This window comes from Vulpes vulpes, chromosome 9, assembly GCF_048418805.1.
Source record: "Vulpes vulpes isolate BD-2025 chromosome 9, VulVul3, whole genome shotgun sequence".
Classification (NCBI taxonomy): Eukaryota; Metazoa; Chordata; class Mammalia; order Carnivora; family Canidae; genus Vulpes; species Vulpes vulpes.
In genome coordinates, this window is record NC_132788.1 from 86,697,786 (window position 1) to 86,712,048 (window position 14,263).

The 14,263-nt window shown below is 40.0% G+C and overlaps 1 protein-coding gene across 4 annotated transcripts in view; it reads left to right on the forward strand.

Moving 5' to 3' along the window:
- ARHGEF3 (Rho guanine nucleotide exchange factor 3) overlaps positions 1 to 14,263 on the forward strand; it is a 306,305-nt gene that overhangs the window by 268,511 nt on the left and 23,531 nt on the right. For all 4 annotated transcript variants that reach the window (XM_072720688.1, XM_072720687.1, XM_025986010.2 and 1 more), the window contains 2 exons: positions 9,485 to 9,655; positions 12,806 to 12,868. In XM_072720688.1, coding sequence (XP_072576789.1) covers positions 9,485 to 9,655; positions 12,806 to 12,868 — 234 coding nt within the window. The remainder of the gene's footprint in view (positions 1 to 9,484; positions 9,656 to 12,805; positions 12,869 to 14,263) is intronic.

Genomic DNA, 14,263 nt, shown 5'->3' on the forward strand with positions numbered 1-14,263 from the left:
TCATTTTACCCAGATGCAGCAGAAAACGGGATATATTAATGTTCCCCATTTATTATTCATTATATCTACTGTGTTATTTGTTCTGCTCTAGACTTATTGGGAGAAGTAATCAGTATGCAAAAGGAGACAGGGCCTACTCTTGAGTAGGATAAAATCTACTTGTTAAACTTGTCTAAGATATGTCAGCAACTAAAAAAAAAAAAAAGGAAATTTAAAACCATTGTATCCCAATTAATAATATGTACCCATTGTAATATATGGATAGGAAACTAGGAATATCATCAAATTCTTAATAATGGTTATCTCTTGGGAATACAAGTATAAGAGACTGATACCTCTTTTGTTTTCTTTCTAATGTTCTCCTTTTTTTCCCTACTACATAAGAATTACAAATCAGTAGAGAATGAATAAACAGGCTGGATCTATTGACTTTTATTTTTTACATTATATATTCCTACCATGCTTGGACTTTTTAAATAATTATATTATCTTGACAACCAAATGTATACGATTTTAAAATTTTATATGATAAAATATACTAGAGAGAGGGAGCCTAGTAATGGCTGAGTTGTGGGAATTGGGGGGGACAGGTAAAGGAAGGCTCCCTGGCAAGGGTAGAAGGATTTGTGTTGGGCCTGGAACAGCTCAGAGCTGATAAGGAGAAGGGAAGGAGGGTGTTTCAGGTTTGAGGAAGGAGCACGAGAAGGCTGATGCTCTCTAATTTGAGAAATAAGTAGAAGAATCCCCGAGCACATGTGCTTAATTCCCATGTGCTCAAAACCTGATTTTCTTCTCCAAGGATCTCAAGCTTAATCTCTTGTTCCCAGGTCATACACTTTCTATAACTGACAAAAAGTCTTTGATCGTAAGTTATCTGGCAGATATGGAAATAAGCTTGGAGTGTGTGTGTGTGTGTGTGTGTGTGTGTAAGCAACCAGAAATCATAGTGCCTTGCCGTCTGGAAGGTAGGGATGTAGCTAAGAAGTGACCTGTTTTCCACTCAAGAGGAACCCCTTACTTTCTGTGGATCTTTACTATCCCTGGTAGACCACCGTCATAGTTGACTATTAAAATTTAAAGCTTGTCTTTTTTTATTTAATAATAACAACTTCCAGGAGTTGAGCATTTACAATGAGCCAAGTTCTGTGAGAAGTACTTTACATTTGTGGCTTCATTTCATCTTTTCCATAACAACCCAAGGTAGGATTTAGCACCACTTTGTAGGAGAGGAACCTGAAGATTAAAAAATGTGCCCTGTGTCACGCAGTCAGTAAATACTGGAGCTGGGATCCTACAGGGTTTTCACGGTGCCTCTCCTGGAGTCAGCTTCTGCAAATAAGTCAGCTGGTTGAAAGAAAGCCTGTAGTTTGCTAGGATCTATAAATGATGGCCAGACTTTTGGTCTGGAGCATCACACTTCACTGTTGTTCTTTACTCCTTGTTTGCCTGTGTGACAAAGAGAGTCGTCATTTCCATTTCAGCTAATGGGATATTGTATCATTAACATTATTGTGCAAAAGCCATTTTATAGTACCAAATGAAGAGGGTGGGCTGCTGTCCCAAGCCTCTGGAAGGTTCCTAATTTTTGGTTTGCACTAAGAAAATTGTACAATATTTTTCCTACACCTCAACCAAATATTTTCTCTGGCTTTTCATTCATTCTACTCAGAATCTCTCTCAGCTACAGAAAGACGTCTCCTTGCCCTGGGTCTATGGAGTTTGATTTTTTTTTTTTTATTGTGATTGGATCAGGTGCCTTTTTACCATGTTTTCAATGTGCATTAATCTGAACCAAATCCAAATAGGATTTTATGTTTACAGTACCACTTCAAACTCTGTGTTCATAATCTTGCACATTTGTCTACTGATTTCTTTTTTTCTTAGTTAATATCTCTTATGGAAAATACATATAGAGAAGTATGGAAATGAAAATAAAAACATTCATAGCCCACCATCTGGGGGTAACATCTATTAACATGTATTTTAAATAGGGATCTTCCTTTTCTAAACTCTACATGGAAGAGTTTCCCATTATCATTAAGCTTTTCTTAAAAGAATGTTTTTAACAAATATATAATGTTCCATTTTATGATTACACTGTAATTTATTTAACTATTCCCTATTGGTCACTTTAGGCTGTTTCTAGATCTGCTCTATAACAGCACTGCTGAAGGGTTTCTCCTCCTATCAGTTATCCTAATGGAAATCTCCAAGGATCCATTTGGTCCAAGTATTCAAAGATATGTCTGCTGTTAGCTAATGAATGAAAACATATAAACCAGCATTAATGGTGGCAGTGCAGCCAATTATAACAATGAGAGGTAACATCCATTGCCTTTTGCCCACATATCAGGCACTGGCTAAAGCTTTGACATATTTTGTCTTATGTAATCCTTACTGCAATGTTGTGAGGTACTCATTACTGTGCCCTTTTACAAATAAGGAAACTAAGGGAGTCCCCAGGTGGCTTAGTTGGTTAAGTGTCTGACTCTTGGTTTCAGCTAGGATCATGATCACTGGGGTCCTGAGATTAAGACCTGTGTCTCTGCCCCTCCCCCCTGCTCCTGTGCATGTGCTCTCTAAATATATACATACATACATATATAAGTCCTTTTTTAAAAAAGACCCACACAGATAAGAAAACTGAAATCCAGAGAAATTAACCTCCCCAAGGTCCCTTAGGACTGAGATGACTTCAAGCCATGTCTGTTTTATTCTAAAGACTGTATTATTCTTTTTTTTATTACTTTTTGTAGTTTTTTTATTCAAGTTCAATTTGCCAACATATAGTATAACACCCAGTGCCAACATACAGTATAACACCCAAGTGCCCCCCTCAGTGCCTGTCACCCAGTCCCCCATCCCCCCACCCACCTCTCTTTCCACCACCCCTTGTTCGTTTCCCAGAGTTAAGAGTCTCTTATGTTCTGTTGCCCTCACTTATATTTCCCACTCACTTTCTCTCCTTTCACCTATCATCCCTTTCACTGTTTTTTATTTATATTCCCCAAATGAATGAAACCATATAATGTTCGTCCTTCTCTGATTGACTTATTTCACCCAGCATAATACCCTCCAGTTCTATCCACGTTTAAGCAAATGGTGGGTATTCATCATTTCTAATGGCTGAGTAATATTCCATGTATACATATATAATATTCTATGTATACATAGACCACATCTTCCTTATCCATTCATCTTTCAATAGATGCCGAGGCTCCTTCCACAGTTTGGCTGTTGTGGACATTGCTATAAAGCCTGTATTCTTAACCCAAATCCGTGTTTTATAGTGAAAAGACTAGACTCAGTTCCTATTGCAACACTTACCTTGGACCAGTCACTAAATCTCCTGATGCTGAGATTTCTCATCTATTAAAAAGAGCAAAAATGCAAAAACCTGTCCAGTTGCCTCTCCCAAGACTAGCATGAGGGTCAAAAGTAATGAAAGCCACAGAACTGAGAAGTGTCCTTTCTCAGTTTAAGTTAATTGCTCTAATCAAGCCTTACATAGGAGACTCCTTCAAGATGCTCTTCAAGAACATTTTCCAATCCTAGCCATAATTACTGTACAATTTGGTTTAACCCGTTGTAGTAGGTAGCAACATAGAAACCCATTTCCCTCTGACAGTCCCACCCTAGCCTCCAGTCCATGTAATAATAAACCATCTGCTACAAAATAGCAATGATAAGTGCAGAGAATTTCCCTAGCTTAAATTCTCTTTATTGGAGCGTGTTATCTTTAGCTGTAGAGACCTTCTGTTTTTGGAAAAGGGCGAGGGAGCACCCTGCTGAACAGTCGGCATTAACAAATTAAATCTGTTCCATCATGCCTCACCTGCTGGGTTTACATTTCCTCTGACACATGTAAAGGGTCCCTCTTTTCCCACCTGACAGACAGTCCCCTTTGCACATGCAGCATCTTTTCCACATACCCTGCTCAGGCATAAACACGAGCACCCATTTCCTAAATCTGCATTATCTGTGTCTGATATTACTATTGTTATTTTAGCTGCCAGTAATTATGAGCTTTAGATTTTTGACTCATTTGCTAAGCTGGATTCCCTCATGGAAACTCTTGCTTGTCCTGGAACATTTTTCATTCCCCACGCCCAGAGGGATCTCTGTACATGTGTCTGTTTTTATGCCATACCTCCCAAGGTTGGGTCTCTCCTAGTCATCATGGACTGGTGTTTCTCACCCCAAGGGCATTCAGCTGTGGAGGTGTGTTGGTTGTCACAACTAGGATGGAGACACTACTAGCATCTAAGGGTTAGTGATAAGGATGCTGCTAAACATCCTACCAGATACAGGACAACCCCTCACAACAAAGAATTTTCTGGTCCAAAGTATTACTAGTGGCAAGGTTTGGAATCCCTGTCATGGACTGAGAAATAGCCTGAAAGTCATTTATTTGGCACACGTACCCTACCGTACTTGGAATCTTACACTCAGGGAAGCAGGGCAGGATATTGGTTAACATTGTGAACAGGGGCCTGGTTGGGATGGGGGTGGACTCAAATAGACCAGATCTTTATCGCCATTCTGAGTTCATTATTGACCTGGGTTTAAATTCTGGAGCATCAATCATTAGCCACATAACCTTCAGCAAAGTATTACCCTTTCTGAGCCTCTGGTTTCCTCATCTGTAAAACGGGATAGCAATCCTTACTTCTTGTTTATACAAGGTTCTAAAGCTCCCCTCCACATGCCCAGCACATACCAGCATGCCATTAAGCAAAATTGTTGAGCAATTGTGTCAGTTGCTAATAAGTCCATCAGTGAACAAAACAGATAGATATCCTTGCCTTCAAGGAGCTTACCTTCAGTTGGGAGGAAACAGACATGTCAGAAACCAGTAAATGAATCACACAGCACGTGGTGAAAATAGAGAAAAATGAGGCAGGAGAAGGGGGATCGGCACTGGAAGGGACATGGCTGATCTCTTCCCTCAAGAGGCATCCTTTTCTTTGGGTGCCAGGTCCAATCCTCTCATCTAATTGTGCCCAGTTGTACTAAGGATTGGTAGAGGTATAGGTCATGGTATATAGTCTTGAATACCTGCCCATGGCTTGAGCCTGGTTGGCTGTGAACCATCCCCAGGGCTGGCCAGCTGCTGACCTCACACCTGATTGGCATTCTTTATTGCTTCTCTGGAATTCTTTTCAACATCCTTCCCTTTATAAGTGGAGTTAAAAATCGCAAGATGTTTCTTTTAATCTACCCAAAGGTATGAATCTGAAGTTTGATCAGTCAAAGAGCCACTCAGTCATTATTCCCTTTGCTTACCTAGATTTATTATATATATATATATTTTTTTTAATTGAAGTTCAATTTGCCAACATATAGTATAACATCCACTGCTCATCATGTCAAGTGCCCTCCTCAGTGCCCATCACCTAGATTTAAACTCTTAGAAGCCTGGTACCTGTCTCACTGAAACCACCCTGCAATCCATGATTTGCATATAAGTAGTAGGTATACAGCCTTCATGATAGAAAGAGCTCAGGTGCAAAACAGATGTGGTTTTGAATCCTACCTGAGTAAGTACCTTAGCCTCTCTGAACCTCAGTTTCCTCATCAGTAAAATGGGAATAAGCCCCCACCTTGAGGGTGATTGTGAGAGAATTCATCGAAAGTAGGCAGGCACATAAAGGGACCTCTCTGATATATGTGGTGAACTTTGCCTAGTCTCTTATCCCTTTGTTCCCAAGTTCAGCACTCACTAAGAAAACACAAAACAAGGAATTCTTAACTTTAGAGCTCACCTAGTGTAGCTCACCTCTCCTCCCCGCCCGCCCCCCCCCGCCCCCAAACTGCAACAGAAGAATATCCCTAGCCCTCTGGGAAGTTTTTCAAGAAATACATAAAAATATGCTCAGTCTTACATTCTAAACATGAAACTGAAGTTAAGGTATACAATTGACCCTTGAACAATGCAGGGTTAGGGACACCAACACCCCCCACTCTGCGGAGAGTTGAAAATCCACATGTAACTTTTGACTCGCCCATTACTTAACTTCTTAATAGCCTGCTACTGACCAGAAGCCTTACCAATAACATAAACACAATTGGCACATATTTTGTATTTATAAGTATTATGTACTGTATTCTTACAATAAAGTAAGCTGACAAAAAGAAAATGTTATTAAAATCACAAGGAAGAGAAAATACATTTACAGTCCTCTGCCATATTTGTTGAAAAAAATCTGCATGTGAAGGGACCCTCAAAGTTCAAACTCATGTTGTTTAAGGATAAGCTGTAGTTGTTTTCCCTATTAGATTAATAATAATATGGTATTGATGAGAGTATGGAAAAAGATAATTCATATACCTTTCTGGGGGGTGATAAAGTTTGAAACAGACTGTCTGGATGTCAATTTGGCAAATTTGGCAATGCATATCAAATGCTAAAATGTTGATATTTCTTAGACCAAGGAATTTTACTTAAGGAATTGCCTTATAAAAATAGCACAAATACATAAAGGATGTTCACTGAAGCACTTTTTGAAATAGCCAGACACTGGAAACGATTTTAATGTCCATCAGTGGGAGGTTGATTAAATCCATGTGGTCCATCTGGACCATGGGATCCTAACTCCGCACTCATTAAAGAGAAAGAGTGATTTGGGGATGATGGAAATGTTTTGGAACTACACAGAGCTGGTAGTTCTGTAAATGTACTAAAGGCCACTGAATTGTTCACAAAAATGGTTAATTTATGTTATGTGAAATTTACCCCCACAAATTATTATCTTTTGAGAAGAATGAGTCTTATATGCTAATAGGGAGAGACATACTGTTGAGTGAGAAGAGAAAACATTCTGTTTTCAGTGATTGTTGGCAAATGCATTTAAAAGGTTTGGGAAGATCGAAAACAGACTTACTAGCAGTCACTTCTAGAAAGTAGACTTGGGAAAATGAGGTGGTTTGTACTTGATTTTATATACTTTTGTAATGTACGAGAGTTTTTTATACTTTTGTAACGTATGAAAATTTAAAGTTAGCATAAATTACTTGCAAACTGGTGGTGGAAAGGGGGGAATTTGAAGCTGGTCAGGGGTTGAAACTGTTACAAGGTGGGCAATTGATTCTCTCCAGTGAAAGTGGAAAATGTCTTTCACTTTGAATCTTGTTTTTGTGTTTTCCTCTCTTTCTGCTCTTTAATTCTCGCCCTGGCTGTATTCAGAACCGAAAACTGAGATCAGTGAGTAACCTGATGACTCACTTTGCTTGTTTTGACCTTTCCGTGCCTGTGGCTAATTGATTCTGAGTGCTGAGGATCTGCAAGCATTAGTCTGGTCACTGTTTATAAGGGCTTGTTTTCAAGAGATCACAAGGATTTGCAAGATACCATTAGTAAACCGCGTATTTGGTGCAAGTTCTTTCTTGACCAACATCAGGGGCTAGTCCAATGATCATGAGCTCACTAATGAGCCCAGGGGCTCATGGATGCCTGTGCCAGCCTGAGGAACTCGTGTTGCTACTTGCATAACAGCTAACTTCCTGCTTCTAAAAGGTTGCAATAATACCTTGAAGCCCTTTGGAAGTTTCTTTTTACATTTTTCATTTATTCACTTTTTTCTTGAATTATAAAAAATTTGTAAACTAAGATAAAAAATCACTTATGATGTCATCAGGTAAAAACAGAATTTTGTGGTGTTCTTTTTATATCTTTACTCATGTGCTAAACAGCATTCATGTACAAATTTTAGTTCTGATTTTAACTTACATAAAAGGGACTTTTAGCTGTTAAAATGGTCTCAGAATTGTCTAATTGGCTACATAATATACCATCAAGCGGATGAATTATAATTTATTTAACAATGCCTTTATGTTGAATAGCTCTCTTAGAATTTTCTTTGCTTTCTTAAATTTTGTTGCTGAATCTCAAAACATTTGGAAGCTGCCTTAAAATATCTTAGTGATGACAGCTCATATGTCACATGCAACATCAGTTCTTCCCTCAGGAATTTTATAGGTCAGAGCAGGTGACCAATAATTGTAATAAAATGTGGTCATTTCTACATCAGAGATATATCCAAATTGCTCCAGGAAAGTGGTAAAGGCTTCTTAGAGGAGGAGTTTGAGTTATATCCTGAGGACACGTAGGAGTTAGCCAGTTAATAAATGAAAGAAAAGCATCCCAGGAAAGGAAGACTGCTTAAAGGAAGCACAGAGGGATGGCAAAGCATGATGCATTTAGGAAATGGCAGATTGCCTAGAAGGACCAGAGAACAGAGGGCTCATGGGTGAGTGGCAGGAGGTGATTCTAGGTCTATAGACTGTGGTCAGATTACAAGAGGTCTTCTCTGCCAAACTGAGGAGTTAAAACTTCTGAAGTTTTAGCTAAACAAGAATGTGGTTTTGAGCACAGCAACACCTTATTGCTTTGGCAAAGTTCCCAGTAAGAGTGCTGAAATCTTCTAGGATGAAAGCTGAAGATGATGCACTTAGCTTTCTTCTTGATCATTTGTATTTGTCATAAGAAGGCGCCATGATAGCATGTTTCACATAGCCATAAGGGTAGACTTTGGGTAGTCACACCACCCAAAAGACTATCAGGGCTTCTTTGAAAAATAAGAAAATATCTCGGGGATAGGCATCATTTGCTGCCAAGGTGATATTTAATATACATATTAGTTGATCTTTTTCAAATTGATAGAATCCCAACTGAGATTAATGTAAAAAGAAGTGTGAATGCATTAGCTGCTTAATCTAAGAAGGGCTCTTCCTGGCTTCATGCACAGTGGGTCCCAGGGGTTTAAATAGTGTAGGTAAAGCTTGCTCCCTCCCTCCATAGGTCTCTTTCCCTCTGTCCTTTATTCTGTGTGTCCCTTTTTTTTTTTTCCTCAATAGCAAACAGACTTACCTGCCTGGCCAGAGAGTTACTACAAGAAATTCCTGCTTATTTTATCTCTCGAGTTCACAATACTAAAGGGATAAAGACCCTTCCACTCTTTCTCCCATGAACCACTTAGCAAATTTTAGAGAATCAGGTGCCTCTCCCTGAACCAGGGTGGAGGACTACTCTGACCGGTCTTGTCTGGGGTATCCCACCCAAACTGTGCACCAAGTGGGATAACCAAGGGTAGCGGGCTTCTGTTCCTTGACGGAGGACAAAAGTAAGAGTACTGGTCAGATGTAAAACACCCACTGCTGTTAACCATTGTTCTTCTGAAGAAGGGAGGTGTCCACTAGAAAAAAGTGGATGTGGCTTCTCTGAGAGCTGCCTTTGTTTCTGTGCTGTGTCCAGGTCTCACAGAATGGATACTCCCAGTATATGTGTGAACGCAGCCCCCTTTGCTCAATTTCCCTTAGCACGTAGGCTCAAGAAAATGCCCCATTTCCCAAAAGGCCTTATGGCATTGTCCTCTCTTTCTTGTGAATATCTGATTTATGTTCTGTCAGTGACAGGAAGCTACTCAAATGATCCACCCAAGTCCTGCCACTGCCCCCGTGATGGTTTGTTTTTCTCATTGTTTAGCGTTCCATTAGCTTCCGCAGTGAGAGCCGTCCTGACATCCTCGCCCCCCGACCCTGGTCCAGAAATGCTGCCCCCTCAAGCACGAAGCGGAGAGACAGCAAGCTGTGGAGTGAGACCTTCGATGTATGCGTCAATCAGATGCTTCCGTCCAAGGAAATCAAGCGTCAGGAGGTAGGCTGTGGACCTAGGAGTTGGGCCTGTGTCCGGAATGAAGTACACTATAGACAGAAGCCAAACTGGGTCTCCACTACAGGCTCCAAATCAAATCTTTGTTGCATTTGTAGGAGGACAAACCGGGGTGTCACAGCTTGTAAGGAACTGAGAAACCAGCATCCAGCTGGGTGGGTGGCCCCTGCTTTAAAAAGAAACTGATGTGAAAATCTGAATTTACAAAGAAAATGAATCAGGAAGTGTCTATTTAGGATCCCAGAGCTCATAAAAATAATCACTTGAGTTATATTTTAATAGCAATTTCTAGAATGTTTTAAAATACTCAATTTATAAAACTTTGATTCGGTTTTGTGGAGAACTTATCTATGGAATGCAGTTAATTTCATTACCTATAAGTTTTCTGTATCAGTAGCTCTAAATGACTGTGGTAATATTACCCTTTATAGAAAGCTTGTCATGTGCCTATCTGTGCCAAAACACTTCAATTGTGCATCATCTAGTGAAAGCCTTGGAACATCTATTTGTGTGGAAAACCTGACATTGGCAAAAGGAATACTTGAAAACTTTCTAGGTTTGGGTTCAGCAATACCTTTCTAGGAATCTATCTGCCAGACACACTTATACACCGATGAAGAGATATATATGTAAGGTTATTCATCACAGTTATGTTTATAATAGTGCTAGAAAGAGCCTGAACATCTATTGCCAGGGATTGGCTAAATAATGAATCTCTGTTAGGTATACATGGAATACATATATACATGAAATACTGTGTAACTGTAAAAACACAAGAAGTGCTAATATGCATATATGGCTAAGTAGATAAGGCAAGGCAAAAAATAGTATATTATGTCCTTTTACCATCTATGTGAAAGAACAAGGAAAATGCATATATGTGTATATATACACCTATTTTGCCTATAGAATCATAAAATATTTCTGAAAGGACTGACAAGGAACTGGTAACATTGTTGCCTCCTGGGAGGGACCTAGGTGGCTGGATAGAGGCAAGAAGGGAAGTTTTCACCATGTACCTATTGTGCACTATAAATTTTGAACTATGTTAATTTATTACTTATTTAAAAGAAATAATAAAGCATTTTAAAATAATACATGCACTGAAAAAAATCTGTGAAGAAATATGGCAAAACCTTAATAGTAACAAGAGGGTATTATGGGTACTATTAAAATTTTCCACTTTACACTTTTTTTGTGTTTTCCCAAGTGTTGACAGTATGCATACAAAACTTTTACAATCTGGGGGATCCCTGGGTGACTCAGCAGTTTCGCGCCTGCCTTTGGCCCAGGGCGTGATCCTGGAGTCCCGGGATCGAGTCCCATGTCGGGCTCCCGGTGCATGGAGCCTGCTTCTCCCTCTGCCTGTGTCTCTGCCTCTCTCTCTCTCTCTCTCTCTCTCTGTCTATCATAAATAAATAAAAATAAATTTTAAAAAAACATAACTTTGATAGTAGGAAGGAAAGAGAGATTGTGCAGATGAGGAGATTATTACCATACAGTGAATACAAGTTCACTCATCTAGAAAGTTACAGAGCTGGGATATGAACCCAGGTCCTGTCCTACTCCAAAGCCCATGATCTTCATGGTGACACTGTGTGTGTCCCACAGCAGACAACTGACTGTGGTGTTTCCCAGTATGGGGTTCTATGGTTTTCCCCTCCTGGAGACTACATTTGGTCAGTCAGACCATCACACATATGTAAGTGAGCTCTAGTGAAACAGGAAATCTGAGGAAGGTCTAAGTAAAGTCTAGTTAACTGTATTGTGCCAATCCATTTCCTGGGGTATTTTTTTAAATAATGTTTTAAAGATTTTATTTATTTATTAATGAGACACACACAGAGAGAGAGAGAGAGAGATTGGCAGAGACACAGGCAGAGGGAGAAGCAGGCTCCATGTAGGGAGCCCAACGTGGGACTCGATCCCAGGACTCCAGGATCACACCCTGGGTCGAAGGCAAGTGCTAAACCACTGAGCCACCCAGGGATCCCAATTTCCTGGTTTTGATAACTCTCAAAACACCACCACTGGGGAAAGCTGAGTAATGGGTGCACAGGACCTTGCTGTACTATGTTTACAACTTCTCCTATGAGTCTGTAATTATTTCAAAATAAAAGATTCAACACTATTAATAGCATACCAAGAGGGCATGATGTGGAGGCTTGCCTGGGCCTTGGGAAGGGTCACCATGCACTGGCCTCCAGCATAGTATACTGCCTCCACCTGGTTATACCTGAGAGCAAACTCAGTGTCTTATACTGTACCCCACCCCCAGAGGTGGAGGATGCTCTCTAGGCCAGCTCACTTCTTGCCTTTAGTCTGAAAGAAATGTAGTAGTCCCCAAACTATCACTCCTGTTAGAGGACTGAACATATAATCCTTTAACAATTCATGTTTGCCAACAGTTTAGACTCCCAGATGAGTGAAAGAGCATTCTGCACATCATAGCTCTTAAGTGACGATGGCTTAATAGAGCCAAATTAGAAACGGTCCATTTACACACTCTTGCACACAGCTGGCTCCTCTAATTTTATTTATTGTACCATGTAGAGCTGAGAAGTAATTTAGAATGAATTAACTTCACCAGACATCTAGAGTGATAAAATATTGGATTCTTCCTACAATTCCAGCCTCAAGACAAGTGGCTGATAAGAATAAAGCTTTCTGCGATTCACCTTCTGTTGAGTAGAGCAAAGACAAATTGTGATGGCCCAGTTCATAATACTGCCGTGCCCATAACCGAGAACAGACCCCAAATCACTTATGATGGTTGCTGCACACATGAGAGACGCAGAATCCAGCTATCATTATTTTACCTAAAATAGTTCCCTCTTGTTTGACTGCACCCAAGTTCTGTAATGTGAAAGGTCACTTACTGGGTTGGAAACATATGTGGAACCTCTTTCTCCCACAAACAGGTGAGTGTGTTATATAGAAGTTTTGCAAAATTCTTCCTTTGTATTTTTTAACTACTAGATGCATTTGATGCAGGTTAATTTAACTTTTTAAAGAATCCTTTAAAAATACTTAAGAAACGGGTAGATTCAGGGCTTTGGGCAACAGAACCAGTGCTGTCTGAATTTGGTCTCATAAATGGAGTGTTCAGTGAATGTGTTTTGTCTTTGCTTGCAGGCAATCTTTGAGCTTTCCCAAGGAGAAGAAGACTTGATAGAGGACTTGAAATTGGCAAAAAAGGTAAATTTGAATCCAGTGTCATTTGGGCCACCTCCTTTTTTTTTTCTTATGAGTAATTTCACAATTCTAGGATTGTGCCTTATGAGCACCCTTTTTATGACTAAGGTCATCAACAATTGAGAAGAACCTGCACACACCAAGTAGTGGGGAAAATGGCTCAAAACAAGAAGGTTCTCTGATCCTGGTATCTGTGCACGTCTCTAATGTACCTCAAAGAATACTCAAGTTTAATCAAGAAGTGTTCATAGAGGTCCAGCTTTCCATATATTTCATTGTCTCTCATGTGGAGCCTTCTTACCCATGAGAAAGAGTGTGTGGGTGTTGGAAACTAGAACTATGTCTTAGAAATAAAGTCATTTGAATCTTGTAAGTAGAGAAAGTGCTTAAGTGAGGCAATTGCATACTATCATGTGCATTAGAGTCTTTTATATAGAAACTTGTGTTTTAATCACATTATGTGCAGGAAGGGAGAGGAAACCCATGCCTTGTAGCCTGTATTGTCTGGACAACAAACTTTCCTCAAAACCTGTGGATCCCAGTAACCCCCTCTGGAGGCTGAAATCCATATTCCTTCATCTGACATTTCCAGCCCTCTTTGAAGAATCACAGGGTTGGGAAAATGCCTCCCTTCTTTTAAGAGTCCTGAGTCCAGATTCCTCCTCATATGAAGTCTTGTCTGTAGCATTCCTGGGAGATGGCCATATACTTCTCTTGGACACACAGCCAAGAAACTGAGTTTTTAGGCAGGGCTGGAGAAGGAGATGACATAGAAAGCATTTAACTCTGTGAGACATCTTGCTGGTCACCTATCCAGCTTCTCCTTCATGTATCAACATTCCCCAGAGCAAAGCACCTTAAGGATGTTTTCCTGCCATCCTTTTGCTTGTGGTAGTTCCACCCCTTAGTTTCCTTTCAACTGTCCATATCCAGACATCCTCCAGGAACCACCTCAAATCTCAGTTCATTTTTCACCGGTATTTACTGCCTCCTTCTCCATACCAGACAGCTCATCTTAAACCTTCCTGGACTACTCTAGCTTTAATTCTCTCAGCCTCTGAGCAGTTATGATTTGACCCATTTTTGCTGCTATGTGATATCTCTCCTGTTTGTGGTGTGTTTGTTTTTTTAAAGAAAGATTTTATTTATTTATTTATTTTTTGACAGAGAAAGAAAGAGCACAAGCAGGGGGAGCTGTAGGCAGAGGAAGAAGCAGACTCCCCACTGAGCAGGGAGTCTGATGCAGGGCTCAATCCCAGGACCTGGAGATCATGATCTGAGCCAAGAGCAGACTGAGCCCCTCCCCATCCATCTCCTGTTTTTAATCTTGAACTTTTAAAAACATATATCTAATTATCCACATGTTCTTCTTATCTCCCAGTTGGCTTTATAAGTCTC